General features: G+C 45.6%; 1 protein-coding gene across 5 annotated transcripts in view; it reads right to left on the bottom strand.

Moving 5' to 3' along the window:
• AUTS2 (activator of transcription and developmental regulator AUTS2) overlaps positions 1-14,127 on the bottom strand; it is a 1,097,126-nt gene extending 1,082,999 nt beyond the window's left edge. For 4 of the 5 annotated variants that reach the window (XM_033111210.1, XM_033111211.1, XM_033111214.1 and 1 more), the window contains exon 1: positions 12,656-13,855. In XM_033111210.1, the coding sequence (XP_032967101.1) occupies positions 12,656-12,964 (309 nt within the window). In that variant the 5' untranslated portion in view covers positions 12,965-13,855. Of the gene's footprint in view, positions 1-12,655 lie in introns of all 5 variants that reach the window. The other variant, XM_033111212.1, reaches the window with a different exon arrangement.
• Between the last annotated feature and the right edge of the window lie 2,606 nt (positions 14,128-16,733).

Below are 16,733 nucleotides of genomic sequence, written 5' to 3'. Positions count from 1 at the left end.
CACACAAAACAAGAAACAGAGAGAAAAGGAAAAACCAACACCAAATACCCTACAGATGTGCTGTAGGAGTGGCAGCTGCCTACTAGGAGCTCCGCTCCAGATTTTCAAAAGAAAATAAAGAACTGCCCAAAAGATGATGTACTTTCCCCTCCCAAAAGCCTATTATTACACCTAGAAAACCCTTTGTAGCCAAGACAATTTCCAGCAGCAACAAGGAACAAATGTGGTCAAGCAGAGACCCATTTGGGCCTCTCACAAAATGAATGTATTATGCTAAAACGAAGAGTGGAAACGGGAGAGGAGCACAGGCAGAAACCGCTGCACTTCCTGGCTCTTTACTTGACCTTGGACAAGCTGACTTAACCTCTCGGAGCTGCAGTGTTTTCAACTGTACAACAGGATGTCATTCATTTCTTGCACGAAGTAGCTTTAATGAGATGATGAATGCAAAATTCTGAGCCCAATGCCTGGCACAGAGTAAGTACTCAATAAATAGTAGCTCCCTTTTCAAAAACTTCTTTTCCTGGAATTTTTGTGGAAATAGGTCAACTCTAAATAAGCACTGACTGAGTACCTACTATGCATGGGTTACTGAGTAAAAGACGCAACAATTCTCAGCGCTTCAAATATCCCAAGAAAGATATATGCAGGGAGAGTACAGAGGCTAAAGGTGGAGAACAGAGGGAAATAAATAATACATTAGAAATGCAGGAAGAAAACTCCGGCTGTCTCTTTTCCAAGGTTCCAGTCATACTCCCAAGTGGCACACAATAAGCCATTACAGAGCGTATAACAGACCAAGAGCATATTACAGACGCACAATAAGCCATTACAGAGCATATAATAGCACTTGAACTTCCCACCAGATCCCAAAAAAACACAAGAGTACATTGTGTCATGGTCAACGCTTCAAACACTCGTTTAGGCTGGCCCCAAGATCTCAATCCATGGGAAAATCATTTCAGAAAGATAAAATACACTGAAAGCTAAGAAATAAAGCATTTCTCTGTCCTAATCCATAGCCCAGCATTAAGACTACCAATACATTTTGTTATTATATTTATATTTATTATTATTATTAGTGATTCTGGAAACAGAACAGCTGCAGATAGAATTAATTCTGGGTTGAAATATAAATAAAAGGATGGCTTCACTGGATAGGTTCTGAAGTCTGATTCAAAGTGGAAAGCCACACTACCAAAATATTTAACAAATTTTAAAAACTGACCAAGGAAACTAGAAGCTGTGTAAATAGATATGTGTTAAGCACAGTTTTTGATATTTTCAGGTATCATATGAAATTTTGAAATACAGAAACATTTCGGGAATCACATTATACCTCAATATTTTAAAACAGTTCTATTCCTTCCACGGAGAATGACCTGGAACAATCTGGTCCATTTCTATATTAGACTAACAAAACTAATTTTAAAACAACACAACTGTCTAACACAGCAGGTTTCAACATTCAGGTGTGAAATCGCACCTCCCAATACACAGGCTGAAAGATCCCCCTGCCTCACACCTGTAATTGTCATTTGCTCCCTCCCCAGGTGGCTCTCATCCACCACATATCCTCCCAGGCTCACATCTGAAAACACAAACTCCCTCTGGGGCCTCATGTGTCGTGGGGGTGAGAGGGAGGGCAAAAACAAAAATTCACGCTGGCTTAGACAACTTCTGAAAATATCTATTTTAAACACACAGCGTAAGAGAAATTTGATAAAATTAAAACAGCCTTATGACACCATGATTAACAATAAGTATTTTTCAAATAAAAAGAGTAAATTTACTTCACAGTTTCGGTAGAGGCCAGCTTCTTCCATTAAGGCCAATTCCAAAAATTTAGCAAAGGATCTTTCATCAGTTGAAAGGACATAATTAGATATTTTGATTAAAGCATTTTCCTCCCTGGTTAACAAGAAATAACAGATGTCACCAACTTCCCTAATAACAATACAGCCCTGCATTTGGCATCTTTACAATTTTAAAACTCAACTGTCATATAGAAAAATTATAGCTAGGGTGTCTCTGTACAATCAGGACTCTGAAGTGGTCATGACATGCCTGGACTCCCCAATGGAACAGATATGGAAATCATATTCCATATTCATAGCCACAAGGCCTCCGTTAGCATGCACTTGAAAACCAACCTCTGAAATCTGAATGATGCAAGCTTATTCAAATCACCACCAATTATTCCTGGAAACACCGACCAAGTGAGGTATGAAACGTGAACAGAAAATGTCAATCTCACAGTCACTTTCTTCCAGGAGCACAGGGAACACATGCAGAACAGGGTTTCTGGGAAAGCCACGCCCATCTAAAGACCCACTCTACTAAAATTCCAGCTTCCCTACAGAAAGGAGGCCTGCTATACTCCATTTAAAAAACAAAAAAAAAGGACTCATTTTTTTCACAGTGAGATTCCGTTGGTGCATTTGATCCAATTTACAAAATTTCGACTTACACCAATTTTGTCAACATATCAGTCCAGGGTGTAAGGAAAGATAGGCCTGCACTTTAAATGGGAGACAGCCTCTCTGACTGAAGTTCAACTCAAATTCCCGATTTAACAACTCCATTAATGACATCAAGCACAGATCTAAAGATTACTCAGCCCCTTTGTCAGTCGCATGTGTTATTTATAGGACAGTATATCAATCATGTCTTTCCCCTTTATTAATTCCTACGTTCTGGTCCTAAGCTATTTGGTCTGCCAAATTAATACATTCCATTGCTGCTGCAAATCTAAACAATGCTTGATAAAAGATTAATAAAATAGTTGGATTCTCTGCAACCACATACGCATCCAGGGAAATTCATCAATGTCTTTTTATTTGCGTATTTGGCTGACTGCCCCCTGCAGCAACTGTGTTAAGGCCCAATGCTCAGGTATCACGGTTTACAGTTTGCATTTAATTCAGGGTGTCAATCTGCTTCTGGTTAAATTACATCCATCTTGCTATGTCATTACAATCTCATGAAAACTTCTTTTCATTATATGATTGGCTATAAATATATACACGTGACAAACAGTTGTTATAAACTTTCTGGTTCAGCAATAAAGAGGCAAGATGGCTTAGCCAACACATCACGTGGACCTAGTATTTTGAGTCTTTGTTCTTAAGAAAAGTTTGGTTGGGTCTTCAACTCCACCATACTTTAAACTTCACTTGTTTCAAATGTTCCACTACCAACCTGTTAAGTTGCTCTGAGTTTCTCTGAATTGCCATGCTAAAGAAAATATTTCATAAAAAAAAAAAGTACGCTATGATTTTAAGTGGGCCACATTAAGGTCATTTTATATCCAAATAGTGTTTTATCTTTTCATTGGACATTCAACGATGAGAAACCCTCATGTCACCACCCTAACATTTATTTTTTCTTCTACATCCTCATTATGGGAAGGGGGGTTAAAAAAAATAAAAGGCTAATGTACCCACAGAGAAAGGCCAATGATACACTAGGGAAAAGCAGAATGCTTTCGAAAGGTTCTTGATATTGAGTAACAATCAGAAAATTTCCTAGAAAAACTGAAAGCTTTACAATCATGGGTGTTCGTTCTCATTTATAGTATTACTTTTGTTTTTAATAAAGACCTCCCTCCAACGTCCCCAATCCTTGGGCATCCTAGCACTCAGGAGAAGCAGGCAGTTTCCTAGTTTCCTTGGATAACAGTGAGTCTCTAATTCCCAGTGTGACCGTGCGCAGTCAATTAACCCCTCTGGGCTGTGTTTTCATTTGCAAAATGGGAGGTAGAACTTCATCACTAAAAGACAACATCTGTGCCTCTAATGCAGGGGTGTCCAAACTGCAGCCCGCGGGACAACTGCGGCCCATGATCCATTGTTAATTGGCCCACAGCAAATTCTAAAACTATATTTAGTTTACTTAAATAAACCAGGTGAGGCAATACGTCCTTCACCTCGAGTGAGTGGCCCGGCGTTTGTGTATTTTACCGCATATGGCCCTTGGTGAAAAACGTTGAAAAAAGTTTGGACACCCCTGCTCTAATGCATCCTGGCTTGGAAAGCACAGCAGCCAACAATGGCTGGAGTGAAATGGTTCAAAAGGCTGCTCTGAAAAAGTTGAGGTCCTAACTTTAAGAAATACCTCCGAAAGATGCTCAACACGTTAAGTTCAAAACAGTGATTTTCACGAATAATCAAACTGATTACCCAATAAATGAGGAAGGAGCAAACTTTGTAAGACACAGCAATGCAATAACAATAACAAATAACAGCAAAACAATAACAAATGCTTCTTTCCCCTTTTGCCCCAGTGAAAGTATAATTAAACTTGAATTACACAAAATCATTTCTTAGAACAGTACAATCCAGGACCTTCATTATTTTTGCCAACTGAACGAACATGTACAGAGAGAATGGGTGGAACACTGGAATTTGTAGTATGTGGCTGGAAAACAAGTGATAATCTAATGTCCAACTATTGTTTCATCTACGTCTTCATTCTCTTTTAGGTTTAGGTTTTTTTCTTGCTTAGTTTTTCACTATGGAAAACTATTCACTGAACAACCTTTGGACAGAAAGCATAACTGAACAGAGACCCTAGTAAACAACAACAACAACAAAAAAAAACCTCTTACTTCAGTATAATTACTGAGGGATTACTGCAATACTAGACTCTCTTCTTCAAGTTATCTTGCCTCTTTTCAAGCTTTAAAATATCACTGCTATCAGAAACTTTCCAGAAACCTAAAATGAGGTTGGTAGGATGGTATTGTGCTACAAGGGAGGGTAGGCGTGGGGACAAAAGGAAAAATGACATCCCTCAGGTACCATCACAAGTTGACCCTGGCACTGACTTAAACCCTGTCCCAGATTCAGAACGTTGCTGCAGTCCCAAAGGATCAGCTTTCAGCCGTATGACCACAGGTCACAATTTGTCTTCACAGGCTGCACTTCTGAATGCAGCCCAGGTCATTTCAAAACGCCTCCGTTAACAGCGATCACACAGCACCTGCAACTCGAAGGCTTCCTGCCAAAGACAAATCCCAGCCGACACTCGCCATCTCCCATTCCTTACAAACTGGGCTTCCCTGCTCCTACTGTGACTCCATTTCACTGCACTTGGGTTTTCCAAGGTTCTGAAGGTAGCATGAGGTACAGTGGCAAGCCAAAATGACAGTAAAGTAAAAAGTATTTACATGTAGTTGGTAATCTGTGGCATTTGTCAGGCAAACTCTAACTAGAGGTTCAGATATACCGTGTTTCCCTGAAAAGAAGACCTAGCCCGACCATCAGCTCTAATGCGTCTTTTGGAGCAAACATTAATATATGATAGAAATCACAATGACGAGCTGTAACAGCCCAGAAAACTGTGGCGAGCAATCCACTCTCACAGTGCTAACATCAGAGCCCCGCAAACAGACTGTCAAAGCTCAGATAATGGAAGTTTGGAATTTTCAAGTTTTCACATTTCATTCACAGTTTCCTAAATCCTTTACCTTTTTATTAATTGCATTAATAATTTTGATAGCTCTACTTCAGCAAAGGAAGAGTAGGCAAAGGAGGGCAGTGGGGAAACTAACTGGATTCTGCGAGGAGCCTACCATCCACACTGCTCTGGGAAACTAGTAGGGCAGAGAAGGCAGCAGCACACGTGACTCCAGGCTACAGGGGCCCTTGCGAAGGACAGAGTGCGAGACCTGAGGAGAACTGAGACACAGAAGCCTGGACTGGCCTCGTGTCTTTCTAAGCCAGCAAAGGAAACCAGGCGATATGAAACCCACTCCTCCCCTCCTCACTAGCAGCATAAAGAGGACCTATTCTCCGTGACCTTACAGTGATACCGACTGACTGCATACTCCTCACCCTCCAGACTGGGGAGAAGAAATGAAGCACATAGCTAAGATTTGCAAGAACAAAGGCAAACTTAGGGTCTCACCAGCCTTAATTTCTATGCCTCTCTCTTTTAGGGAGAAAAAAACCTGCATTCATCTATGGAACAGGTACAGACTATGTAAGAAAAACAATTCTGACCCAGCTAACAATGTCCCTAAATTGTTTTTGATCCTCCTGTTTGGGGTTTCACCAAATTAATTCCCATCTTGCTCTCCCAAACTTCAAGTATCTGAGTTTTCAAATCTCCCTGATGTTTTCAGAGCTTTCTGTATTAGATTCTACATCCAGCATAGGGATAAAACATAAAGCCACTAACCCAGAGTCCTCCACCCTCTCTGCATGTGGGCATGTACACACACACACACACACACACACACACACACCATCAGGAAATGCTACAGATGTTCTGTCCAAAAGGCCACCAAATCTTATAGCCATTGGGACCTAAATTATTCTTTAACTGTTGTCTCCTCAACTATTATTTTCTCAGCTTAGGGGCCTTATTTCTACTCCTTTCATTCTCTCAAACTAAATAATTGCCATTTATTTTTGACAGTCTATAGAACTGTTGTACAGGAGAGTCTCAGAATCTCTTTAGCAACCTCACTGCTCCTTGAATCCTGCTGAATGCTATGTTTTGGAGGGTTTTTTCCCAACCCTTTTTCAACTCTAAAAGCTAGAGAACACTCTCAGGAAGGATGAAAGGCTAATCTCTAACTTTGTGATTCATTTTTTAAATTCACCGGTTCATTTATATCCTGTCTACTTCTAAAAAGGAGGTGAAGTAGTTAATCTCAACAGCTAACACAAGCCTCATGGAACATCACTTCACAGTTTCTGACCTCTTCTCACATGAATACTCCTGAAGTGATCTCTGCCTTCCTTGTACAGGAAAATACTGAAGTTCAGTACATATAGTAAAATATTTGAATTCACAATCAAGCACTGTATTCACACTCTTCTTTTACTGCAAACTTTCTCACCACCGAAGAACTCCTCAGATCCTAAAGCTATGCACACTTCCAGAAGTGAAATGCTGGACTTGACCAATTTAGTCTGCAGGCCCATCCCAAACTTCACAAGATAAAAAGTACAAAATGCAAAAACACCTATCTCCACAGTTCTCCCTATAAGCAGAACAGCAGAAAGGTTCTGACCTTTCTTGAGGTAGCACTTCACACATAAACCAGCACGAGGCAGGTAATTTGAAACTTTTGTTTTTACAGCAAAGTCACCCTCCTTGCTCAGCCACCTCCTTTCCCAGCTTGCTAAAAAGCAGCAATACAGGACACCAGAAGGGACGGAGAGAGGACATAACATGTTGGCTGGAGGCAGCTTGGTGGCATGACAACTGGATACTATCACACTGCAAGAGCTATTGAGAATCACTCACCAATTCTTATCTCCCGCTGGGGTTGCTAGCAATCAATGAATGGCTGACACCAGGCAGTGAAGGACAGCACAAGTGAACTCATCATCATTCACACCTTGCAGTCCCCTGGCCACGCCCACTGGAGCACCAGCCTCCACTCCCACTTCCAACTTCTGTGCTGGGTTTTCCAAGCCGTCCGTCATCAGCCCACCACCCTAAACTTAGAGATCACCACGTTCCTGGAAGGGACCTTTGAGTTTTTTTCCAGCATCTCCCTACCACACCAGATTATGGATCATGGGTTCCGATGCCAAGAATTAAAGTGTCCTGTGGTCAAATAAATTTAGGAAATAAGGCATATCACGGGTCCTTCTCTGATATTCAAAACCCACATTAACGTACGAAAAGACTTGACTTTGGCAGAACAAACAAGTCACTCCTTTAATCGTGCCAGCCCATCAAATTACAAAACTATCTGAGGATAGATGACATTTTATTTGGTTTAGAACACAACCCATCAACATCTGGCAGAGCTGTGTTCCTATCCAACTTGGGTACCTTTCCTCTAAAACTAGTGACCTCTCAACTAACGGATTAAGGAAATGATACTTTTAGAGAGTAACTTCCCAAGTTCATTCCACTAGTTAGGACAGCCAAGCCTGGACCGTGTTTCTCCACCGGTCTCCTGACTCCCCAACAAGCACTCTTTACTTCCATAATTTTGTATTCATTTCTACCAGCCCTTCCTTGCCCCCAAGCCCTAATCAAATAACACCTTCTCACTCATCTTTTTTCTGTGCATTCTTCACTATTCCCTCTTAGAATGTTCTCCGCATCCCGCAGTCCTTCCCTGTCTATGCAAATCACCTTAGCCTACCAGGCCCTATGTCCCCAAGAAGCCTTTTCAAACACTTCAGCCCATCACACCACCTCTTCCCTGAAAGCCCGCTGCGCTCAGTTGGTATCAGGCATTCGAGGCTGCCTGTTTCAAAATTATTTTGCAGGTGCGGGACTTAATTTATCAAATAAATGACACCCTCCTTCAAGATGCTACATATATTTTAGATTTCTTTGTAGTCTTTCTAGTGCTTTGCACATATCAGGCATTCCATAAATATTTGCTGACTGATACAAGGAATATGATTAATGTTGTTTTTAAACAACTGAATAAGTGAGATTTGACCATAATAAATTATTAGAGCCTATTAACAAGGCATATTATAAGTAAAACAAATTCTGTAGCCTATTGACACTCCCGACATGCAGCTAGGAAATGAAGACCACGTGAAAGTCTTAGTTTGATCTTCTGCCCACCAGAAATGAGTCTTCCTTAATTTTCACAAGCCTGCAGAGCTCCAGCTGGCCTCCTGTCTGCTAATCCCACCAGTTTTATCGTTGTTTCCCTTGGTCAGCTGTACAAAAGGAGGCCACACTAAGAATCCCGGGCACCACAGAGGAGTGAGGGGGAAAATAATGGATTTGCAAAGTCAAATTTTTCAGCTACAGTGCCCAAATGGCTTACTAATTGATACTACACAGAAAGAAACCTGAATAAGAACAGAAAGACAGTATTATTTGACAGTACAAGGGTACACTGAACCCCAGCATTTCCATTTACGCTGTTTGCTAGAAGCCACTTTTTTTTAAAAGGAGGCATGACAACTGGGAATATTCACTCTCAACCTATTATTCAAAGAATGTCCAAATATAGAATACCATATACAAATGGTAATTCTGCTTCTCAAATGCCTAATGAAAAGAACACCACGTTCAACTTCAGCCTCCTCACCTACCCTCTTATCTTCTCTCATAAGACTCTTCACAACCACATACTTGAACTTCAGGCCACAATTACTCAAGACAAGTGTCCCTGCAGCACATGAAACTACCTCAGCCAGTCTTGCTGCCCATAAAGTGTGGGACTTCTCAAACTACCCCCAAAGCTTTCATCATCTTAAATAACAATCCAACAACAGTGAAAAACTAACATAAAAATGCTGTTCTCATTAGGCCAGTTTCTTACTTTTGTTCCAACATTAGTAAAACCAAAGTTGCACTGGAACTATTTATATCATCAGTACATTTCATTATGAGTTAGGAGACTCTTTTTTAAAAGGGAAGTAAAAATCAGCTACTCAAGACAAAATCATGGGAGTCAAATAATGTGTCCACTAACACCCAAAGTACGCTGTTCCTCAGTCTGCCAGCTATTGCTCTGAACTGGAGTAAGGTACCAGCCCAGTTGTGCAAGCCAACATTTCTGGTTTCTTATCACAACATCATACTAGCAGCAGCCTCAGAAACACACAGTGACAACTGTTTCCATTTCTAAACGCAAGGCCCAAAAACAGAGTATGTATTTAGGGTAACTCTTAACATCGACAATAATTCTTAACATTTACAAGCACTCCTGTAACATACGTTTCTGTCCAAGTTCATAGTTTAGTTGCCTGTTTCCTAGTAAGTCCTCACATTTCATGGTGATAGTTGAGTAAATCTTTGAAAGTAAGTACAGTGGGGCACCACACGTTTTATTTTAATGATGACTACACACGTGTTTGACCATCCAGCACGGACCCTAGTGTGCAGCAAGGAGATCCACCTTTGCCACAGAACCAGACACACATGATGAATTTTTCCCTACTGTATTTTTAACCTGAAAAGTTTATTTACGGCTTTCCTACAAAAGCTGGGTCTCTTAAATGTGAACACTGACAGGATATTTGATGACATGAGGAAACTGGTGTCTACTTAAGTGTGATAATGGGACTGTGGGGTTTGGGTGTGTTTTTGTTTTTGTTTTTAAAAGTCATTACCGTTTAGAGACGCACACAAAAATATTTACATAGTTCTCGTATCACATCTGGGAGGGGGTCTGAGTTGATGGGATATAGATGAAACAAGGTAAGACATGAGTTGGTAGTTGGGGAACCTGCGTGTTGTGTATATTGGGGTTTAGGAACTGTTCTCTCCACTTTTGTACCGGTATATGTTTAATTTTTTCTATAAAGTTTTAAGGAAATTTTTTAAAAAGTTAGACCTTTACACCCATACACTGATACATAAGTGATATTTAGAGATGAAGGTAGGGTAGTACTCAGCTAACCAAAGTAACCTACTTGGGTTTTGAATCCAGAAAAGTAGCAGAAAAGATAATCACAACAAGAAAAGGAGTGGCATCAATGGTACACTTTGAACTTGGTCTTCTTTAAAAATTAAAAGCTTTTAAGTTCCAAAGACACTAGAATGGGAGTATTTTCTCTCAAAAGCCAAACAGATAGATACACACATCACACGCCCAGTCAAATATCTAGTTATTAGAAGTAAAAATGATCAAAAACAACTGTGTACGTTTTATCTAGCTCTACTTGACCTTAAAAAGGTCTATGGGAATCTGCAGGCCCTCCTGGCTTACTTACTGAGGGGCCACAGAGGAGCCCGGGGGAGCCCCACAGAAGGCAGAAGCACTGGCAAGCAGCTGTTACAAACACTGTCCTAAACTAACGCAGACAGCAGTGGAGAACCAAATTCCAGGCAACATTTTCTATTAGCGTACAATGCTGCCATTTCAATTCCTATTTTAAATCAAGAGAGAAAGTGCTCACACTATACAGTACCCTCCCACCCTGGCAAAGTTGAAGTCACAGTTTGAATTAGCCTAGTAAGTGGTGAGCCTCAACACTCAGAACGATTGTTAGGTCCATTTTAGCCAATAAAGCACCAGTTCTAGAACCAAAGGGTAACTGATTCACTCACTAACATCAAAATCTAAGGCCACCAATACCACCGACCACCCTCCCTTCCTCCTCAACCACTGGCTACCACCCACCACCATCACCACCAGCAGCCCAACCGAAAAACAGCTCAAACAGAAAAGAAGAACCCTGACAGCAAGGCTTCCTTTTTAAAAATATTTAAACCTGACACACACACACACACACACACACACACACACACACACACACAGCAATTGAAACCTGTACAGTTACCGCATGTGAGATTTAAGCTGTCAGTGACAAAGCTTGCATTTGATCATCTCAAACAATACCATAATAACAGCAAAAAACCAAAGGGAAAGGGAAAAGTTTCCTTCAGGAATGCCAAACCACCATATCAGGTGCATGAAAGGCTAGACACCAACTCTTATCTTGGTTTTGTGCTTAAGAAAGCTGGACCAACTGCAGAATCTCAAAGCCTTCTCTCTCTCTGCGTGTGTGTGTGTGTGTGTGTGTGTGTGTGTGTGTGTGTTGTTGAGGGTGGGGATAGGGAGATGGGGGAGGAAAAGGGGGATTACATTTACAGAGGCCAATGCCCTATGCCAGCACCAAACCTGACCCTTCCAGGTAAAGACAGTTTTCCCCTGAGCCCTGAACAGTCCCCTTCTAACTCCCCCCACCCCCTTCAGGAGCGGTTAGCTGGCAGGAAAATGTGCATTTGGAAATCAACACTGCAGGTGCCCAAGGAATAAAGAAAGACACACACATAACATATATATATATATATATACGCACACAAAGCCAATCATAAAGGAAAAAAAAGAAGAAACGCACAAAAAACGGAAAGGGAGACGGACAATTGGGTGACATGCCCTTCTGATACCAGCTAGGATTTTATTCTTTCCTTCCACCAGTCCTCCCTGGTGCACCTTTTTCTGTCCTTTAACCAAATTGCTCATGTACACACACACGTGTATATATCTATATGTGCACAGATAATACTATAATTAACCCTTTCTGTAACAGAGCCCCATACGGAATACAGCAAGATATTCCACCCTTTCCTCTCTGGCTCCCCTCCTCCCTCCTTTCTCCCAACCAGGAGAAAACGCCCCCTTCCCCAGCTTCACCAAAAAAAAAAATAAATAAAAAATAAAAAAGGCAGGGGAGGGGGACAGAGAAACCACAAAACCCCATCAGTCTCCCGAGGACACCCAGGAAAGGTATATAGGACACACACACACACACACACACACACACACACACACACACACGGCTCTTTAGAAAGCACACAGAGAACCCTCCACAGACGCCCCAAACCCCGCAAAAAGATTTCCACCAGCCAAGAAGCCATGATTGGGGAGGGAGAGGAAGGAGTAGGGGCACAGCTATCCATGGAAGGGGGAGCATTGTTGTGATGCCTGAACCCCTTTCTCTCTGCCCATCCGCTGTGGAGGGGGCGCAGGGAGGGGGAGCAAGGGAAAGGCGAACGAGAACGAGGAAACGAGACCAGGCAAGGCTTTGCGATACCCTCCTGCTGCCTGTCTGCCCGCGCCTCCAGCTACCCCCAACAATAAGACCTCAGCCTAGACAGACAGACAGCCAGACCCGTCAGAGCGCGGCGGGGTAAGCAGCAGAGCCGGCCGCAGCCGAGTGGGGTCGTGCATAAAGGGAACCAGGGGGCGGGGGGTCCCCCTTACCTCCAGCGCTTCAAAAGTGACAAAGCTGGTCATGGCAAATCCGTCAATGATGTCCTCTTCGGCTGAGGTGGACTCTCTCCGCTTCCTCCGCGGGGGTCTGGGCCGGGACGGGGCGGAGGACGGGGGCTTCCCATTGTCTTCCTTGTCGGAGCCCGACGACGAGGCGAGCGAGGGCGCCCGAGTCCGGCCGGCCCCGCCGCCGCCGGCCGCGCCGGCCCCCAGCCCGCCCCGGGAGCGCCTCTCCCGGTCTCGCTGCGACCGCGACCGCCGCTTTTTGCGGAGTCCATGGCCCCGCGTCGGGCCATCCATGGCTCTGCCGCGCCGGGGTCTCCCCGCTCGCTGCCTGCCCGCCAAAGGCTCCGGCCGCGGCCACACAAAAAAATTGACACCAACCCCTCCCTCCCCCTTCTCGGCTTCCCTCCGCCCCGAGGAGGGCGCGGGGGAGACGGCGGCCGAAAGAAGGGAGAGAGGGGAAGAAAGAGAGGAGAAAGAAAAGGGGGAAGGGGCGGAGAGAGGGAGGAGGGCCGGGAGCGAGGGCGAGAGGCAAGGAGCCCAAGTGCGGGGCTGCCCACCGCACCGCGGGTCGGAGATTCCTGTGAGCGGCGCCGAGCAAAGTAATGGCTGAACACACAGGTCTCCTTTAGAGGAAAAAAAAATAACTCACCAAGCAGGCAATAAATCAGAATAGCGGAATGCTTTGATCAAGAAACTGGGAGGCTCCGGGGAGCCCTCCCCGCAGCCATTCTCCGCCGCGTCCCCCGGCCCCCGAAAACGCCTGCCCCTCGAGTCAAAATCCCGTCCGAAAAGGTCGCGGGAAAGTGGGGGCAATGAACTTCACCCGCCCCTCGCGCAGGAAAACACCCCCGCCGCCTCTCACACACGCCTCGGAGAAAACTCACTCCCAGGCTCCGAAATTTTTAAGAAAAGCATACAGGGGAGGCCAGGGCTTCCGCGCGATCTGAGAGGGACCAGACCCCCCAGAGAGGGAAGCATAATAATGAAATAATTAGGAGGGGAGAGGGCGAAACTGGGAGCGGTGGAAAAGGGGGGTGGAGGAAGGGAAGGAGGATGCTGGAGCAGTTGTGGGGTTTGGTTTTCGGTCTTGGAGGGGGGACAAGGGGGAGCTGAAAGAAGAGAAGAAGCAGACCCTGAGGCTGCCACCCACCCCCCTCCTCAAAAAAATATTTTTTCCAGTCCCAAAGAAGAGGTCACCCTTCCTTAAAAAAGGGAGGGGGTGAGTCAGTCGACGAGGAAAGCAAAAAGAAATCTCCAGCGGGAGAGACACCGGTGTGTGTGCTGCCGCCGTCGCCTCCTGCCGCCACCGAAGCTCTTCGCTTCGTCCAGCCCGAGGGAGAAGCGCAGGGAACGCCGCTCTCGCCGCCGCCGCCGCTAACGCTGCCGCCGCCGCCGCCGCGAGAGCCCCGAGCCGGAGGGTGCACGGCGTGTCCCCGGGCGGCTGCAGCGGGAGCCCGGGCACAGCCCCATCCTACGCCCGCCCGCCCGCCTCGCTCAGCTCCCGCTCCACCCCCTGCCGCCGCCGCCCGCCTCAGCCCAGCCCCGCGCCCGCCCGTGCGCGCGCACGCGCGCCCGCCCTCCCCGCGCCTCGCTCGGCGCGCGCTCCCGCCCCCACCGCCCCGGCCGGCTGATCACGTGGCCGACCCGGCTCCCTCCTCCCCTGCCCCCTCCCCAGTTGTAGAGTGTGTAGAAAGCAAAAGGCTGGGGGCTGGCCGCGCTCGCGAGCCCAGGGCATGCGCGCTGGGGCGGTCGGGCCTGCGCACTGGGGGCGGAGGGGAACCCGGAGTGGGCAGCGAGGGTGGGGTGGGGGTGTGGATGGGGGCGCCGCGTGCAGTTGACTGCGGCCGGGGAGAGTTGGCGTGCTAGGGTGTGGAAGCCGCAAAATAATCCCTCCGGTGGCACCGGGGATGCGTGTGTGCCACTCTCTCCTGTCTACTGCGCGCGCCCAGCTCCGCGCCTCCACCCCCCAGCACCCTCCTCGGGACACTTGTCTCTCGACACCCTGCCCCTGGCCCTCCGAAGTCGCCCGAGCCGCTTTCTCAGGAGGCCCCCAGGGTATTCTCCGTGGGCGACCTGCACAGCGAGGGAAGGAGGGATTTCAGAGAAGGGACACAAGGGGGTTTTCCTGGGAGGGGGGCGCGACGAGAGGCGACAGGAAAGGGAGCGGGTGCCAAACCGCGGGCCTCTACTCCACTGGGAGACATTGGGAAGCCCCACGGGCAGAGTTGGAAACTTTTCTCCCACGTGGTAGCACAACGCGTGGCTGAGTGACCCCGCACCCTGATGACCTCCGGGCCCTCCTCGCCTGCAAACGAGGGCCTTCGGGCCGCTCGGGCGGCTTCTGAGCAGGCAGCGCGAGGCCGGAGGCCGAACTTGAACCTTCTCATCCTCCACGGCCGAGGGGGCGGGGCTGGAGGGGCCGGGTCCGCCCCAGCCGGAGGACCAGTTAGACCTGCAAAACTCAGTCCCTACGCAGCCCCTGCTCCGTCCCTTCCTTTTTTGAGGGGATTAAGAGGGTGTTTTTCTGTCTTTTCTAATCAGTGCCCGTCCTCTCGCTGCAATGTAGCTGATGCTTATAAAAAGTTGTATTAAAAAGCTTACTGCAGCCCAGAATCGATCAACAACTGCGACCAGCCTTTCTGAGTAAAATAGCTGTGTGTTTTTCGGGCACTGGAATTGATCTACTCGGATCAAAAAGATGCCGACAGCCCTTTTCTCACCAGCCGTTTAGATACCCGATTCACTTTCTGTTCAGGCACATAAATACCAAGACACATCATTCCTTGCCCCAAGTAACCTACATTTGGGGAGGAAAGAAAGGAAAAATGAACTGACATTTGTTAATTGCTCACAGTGGGCCAGGTACCTACCAGAGGCTTTTACATGACTTCTCTTTAAATCTAAATGTGCACTTTTATTTTATTTTATTTATTTTTGTATTACTGGAAGGAGATGGCAGAGAAACAGTAAGGACAACCTGACATACCCAAGATTTACTGATTCATTCATTCATTCATTCATTTCTTCTTTTCACAATTAGTAGGGTCTACTATTCACCAGGCACAGCTTTTGGTGCTGGAAACACAGTGGTACACAAAAGAGAGAGGGCCCTCCCACTTGAATTTTGTGTTCTAGCAGGCAAGCCTCACTCATCTTGCACTTCTGCCGACAATTTAATAGTTGTTCATTCCCTTAAGTCACACTCCATCAGCATCCCCATTTCTGGATCCCAGGTTTGGATCTTTATGAAATCGAGGTGGGGGGTGGGATGGGACGATGGTGGGACCCAAGACTCAAGAGCAAAGAGGAGCAACCACTGAACTGTGAATAAAACTTGAGCTTTCTGCAGGTCCAGGGAACAAACCATTTGACCTTAGGCAAGACTCTCAAATGACTAGTTTCCTCATCCAAAGAAGTTCAATCAAACGTTCAGAAAGTTCCCTCTCAAGTGTACCACTGGCCTCAAAAGATGACGTCTTTTCAAGTAGATTGTGTGCTTTATTTCTTGAGAATAGTGACTGATATATTGGATCCAATTCAATTTATTGGAAACACAGAGCCACCTTCCAAAATTACCAATGGAAGATAACTTAGCCTGCTGCCCCCAGTGCAATGAGCTAAACCAGTACCTCTGTATGGGGTGTAACTTCTGTGTTAACTCTTAGGATGCTGTCCCAGCAGCTGCTGAAATCCCGACTGCAGCTATCAAGCTCATGTCTACCAAAAAAGGCAAGTTCTTTGCAATTTAAAGCAAGGATCTGGGCTCATTCTTAGGGCTTTTAGGAATGTGGGAGATATTATAGATACTGGTAAGTGTCAAGGAAAACTCGGAAGGAACATTGCAATTACAGTCACTTTTCAACAACTTTGGGGGTTGGGCTGAGGAAGGTGTGGAATTGGCAAATATAATAAGTATAATATTAGTGACTTTCCTGAGTAGCTCTTGGCAGTTTTGTCTTTAAAGAGTAGTATCTGGTAGGACTGAAAAAAGGATGGTAATGCACTGCATCCAAGAACCTTGCCTCTGGCAAGAGTAATTTGCAAATACATTTTGGGATAATGT

The sequence above is a fragment of the Rhinolophus ferrumequinum genome, chromosome 7 (genome assembly GCF_004115265.2).
Source record: "Rhinolophus ferrumequinum isolate MPI-CBG mRhiFer1 chromosome 7, mRhiFer1_v1.p, whole genome shotgun sequence".
Lineage (NCBI taxonomy): Eukaryota > Metazoa > Chordata > Mammalia > Chiroptera > Rhinolophidae > Rhinolophus > Rhinolophus ferrumequinum.
This window is presented reverse-complemented; position numbering and strand designations above follow the sequence as displayed.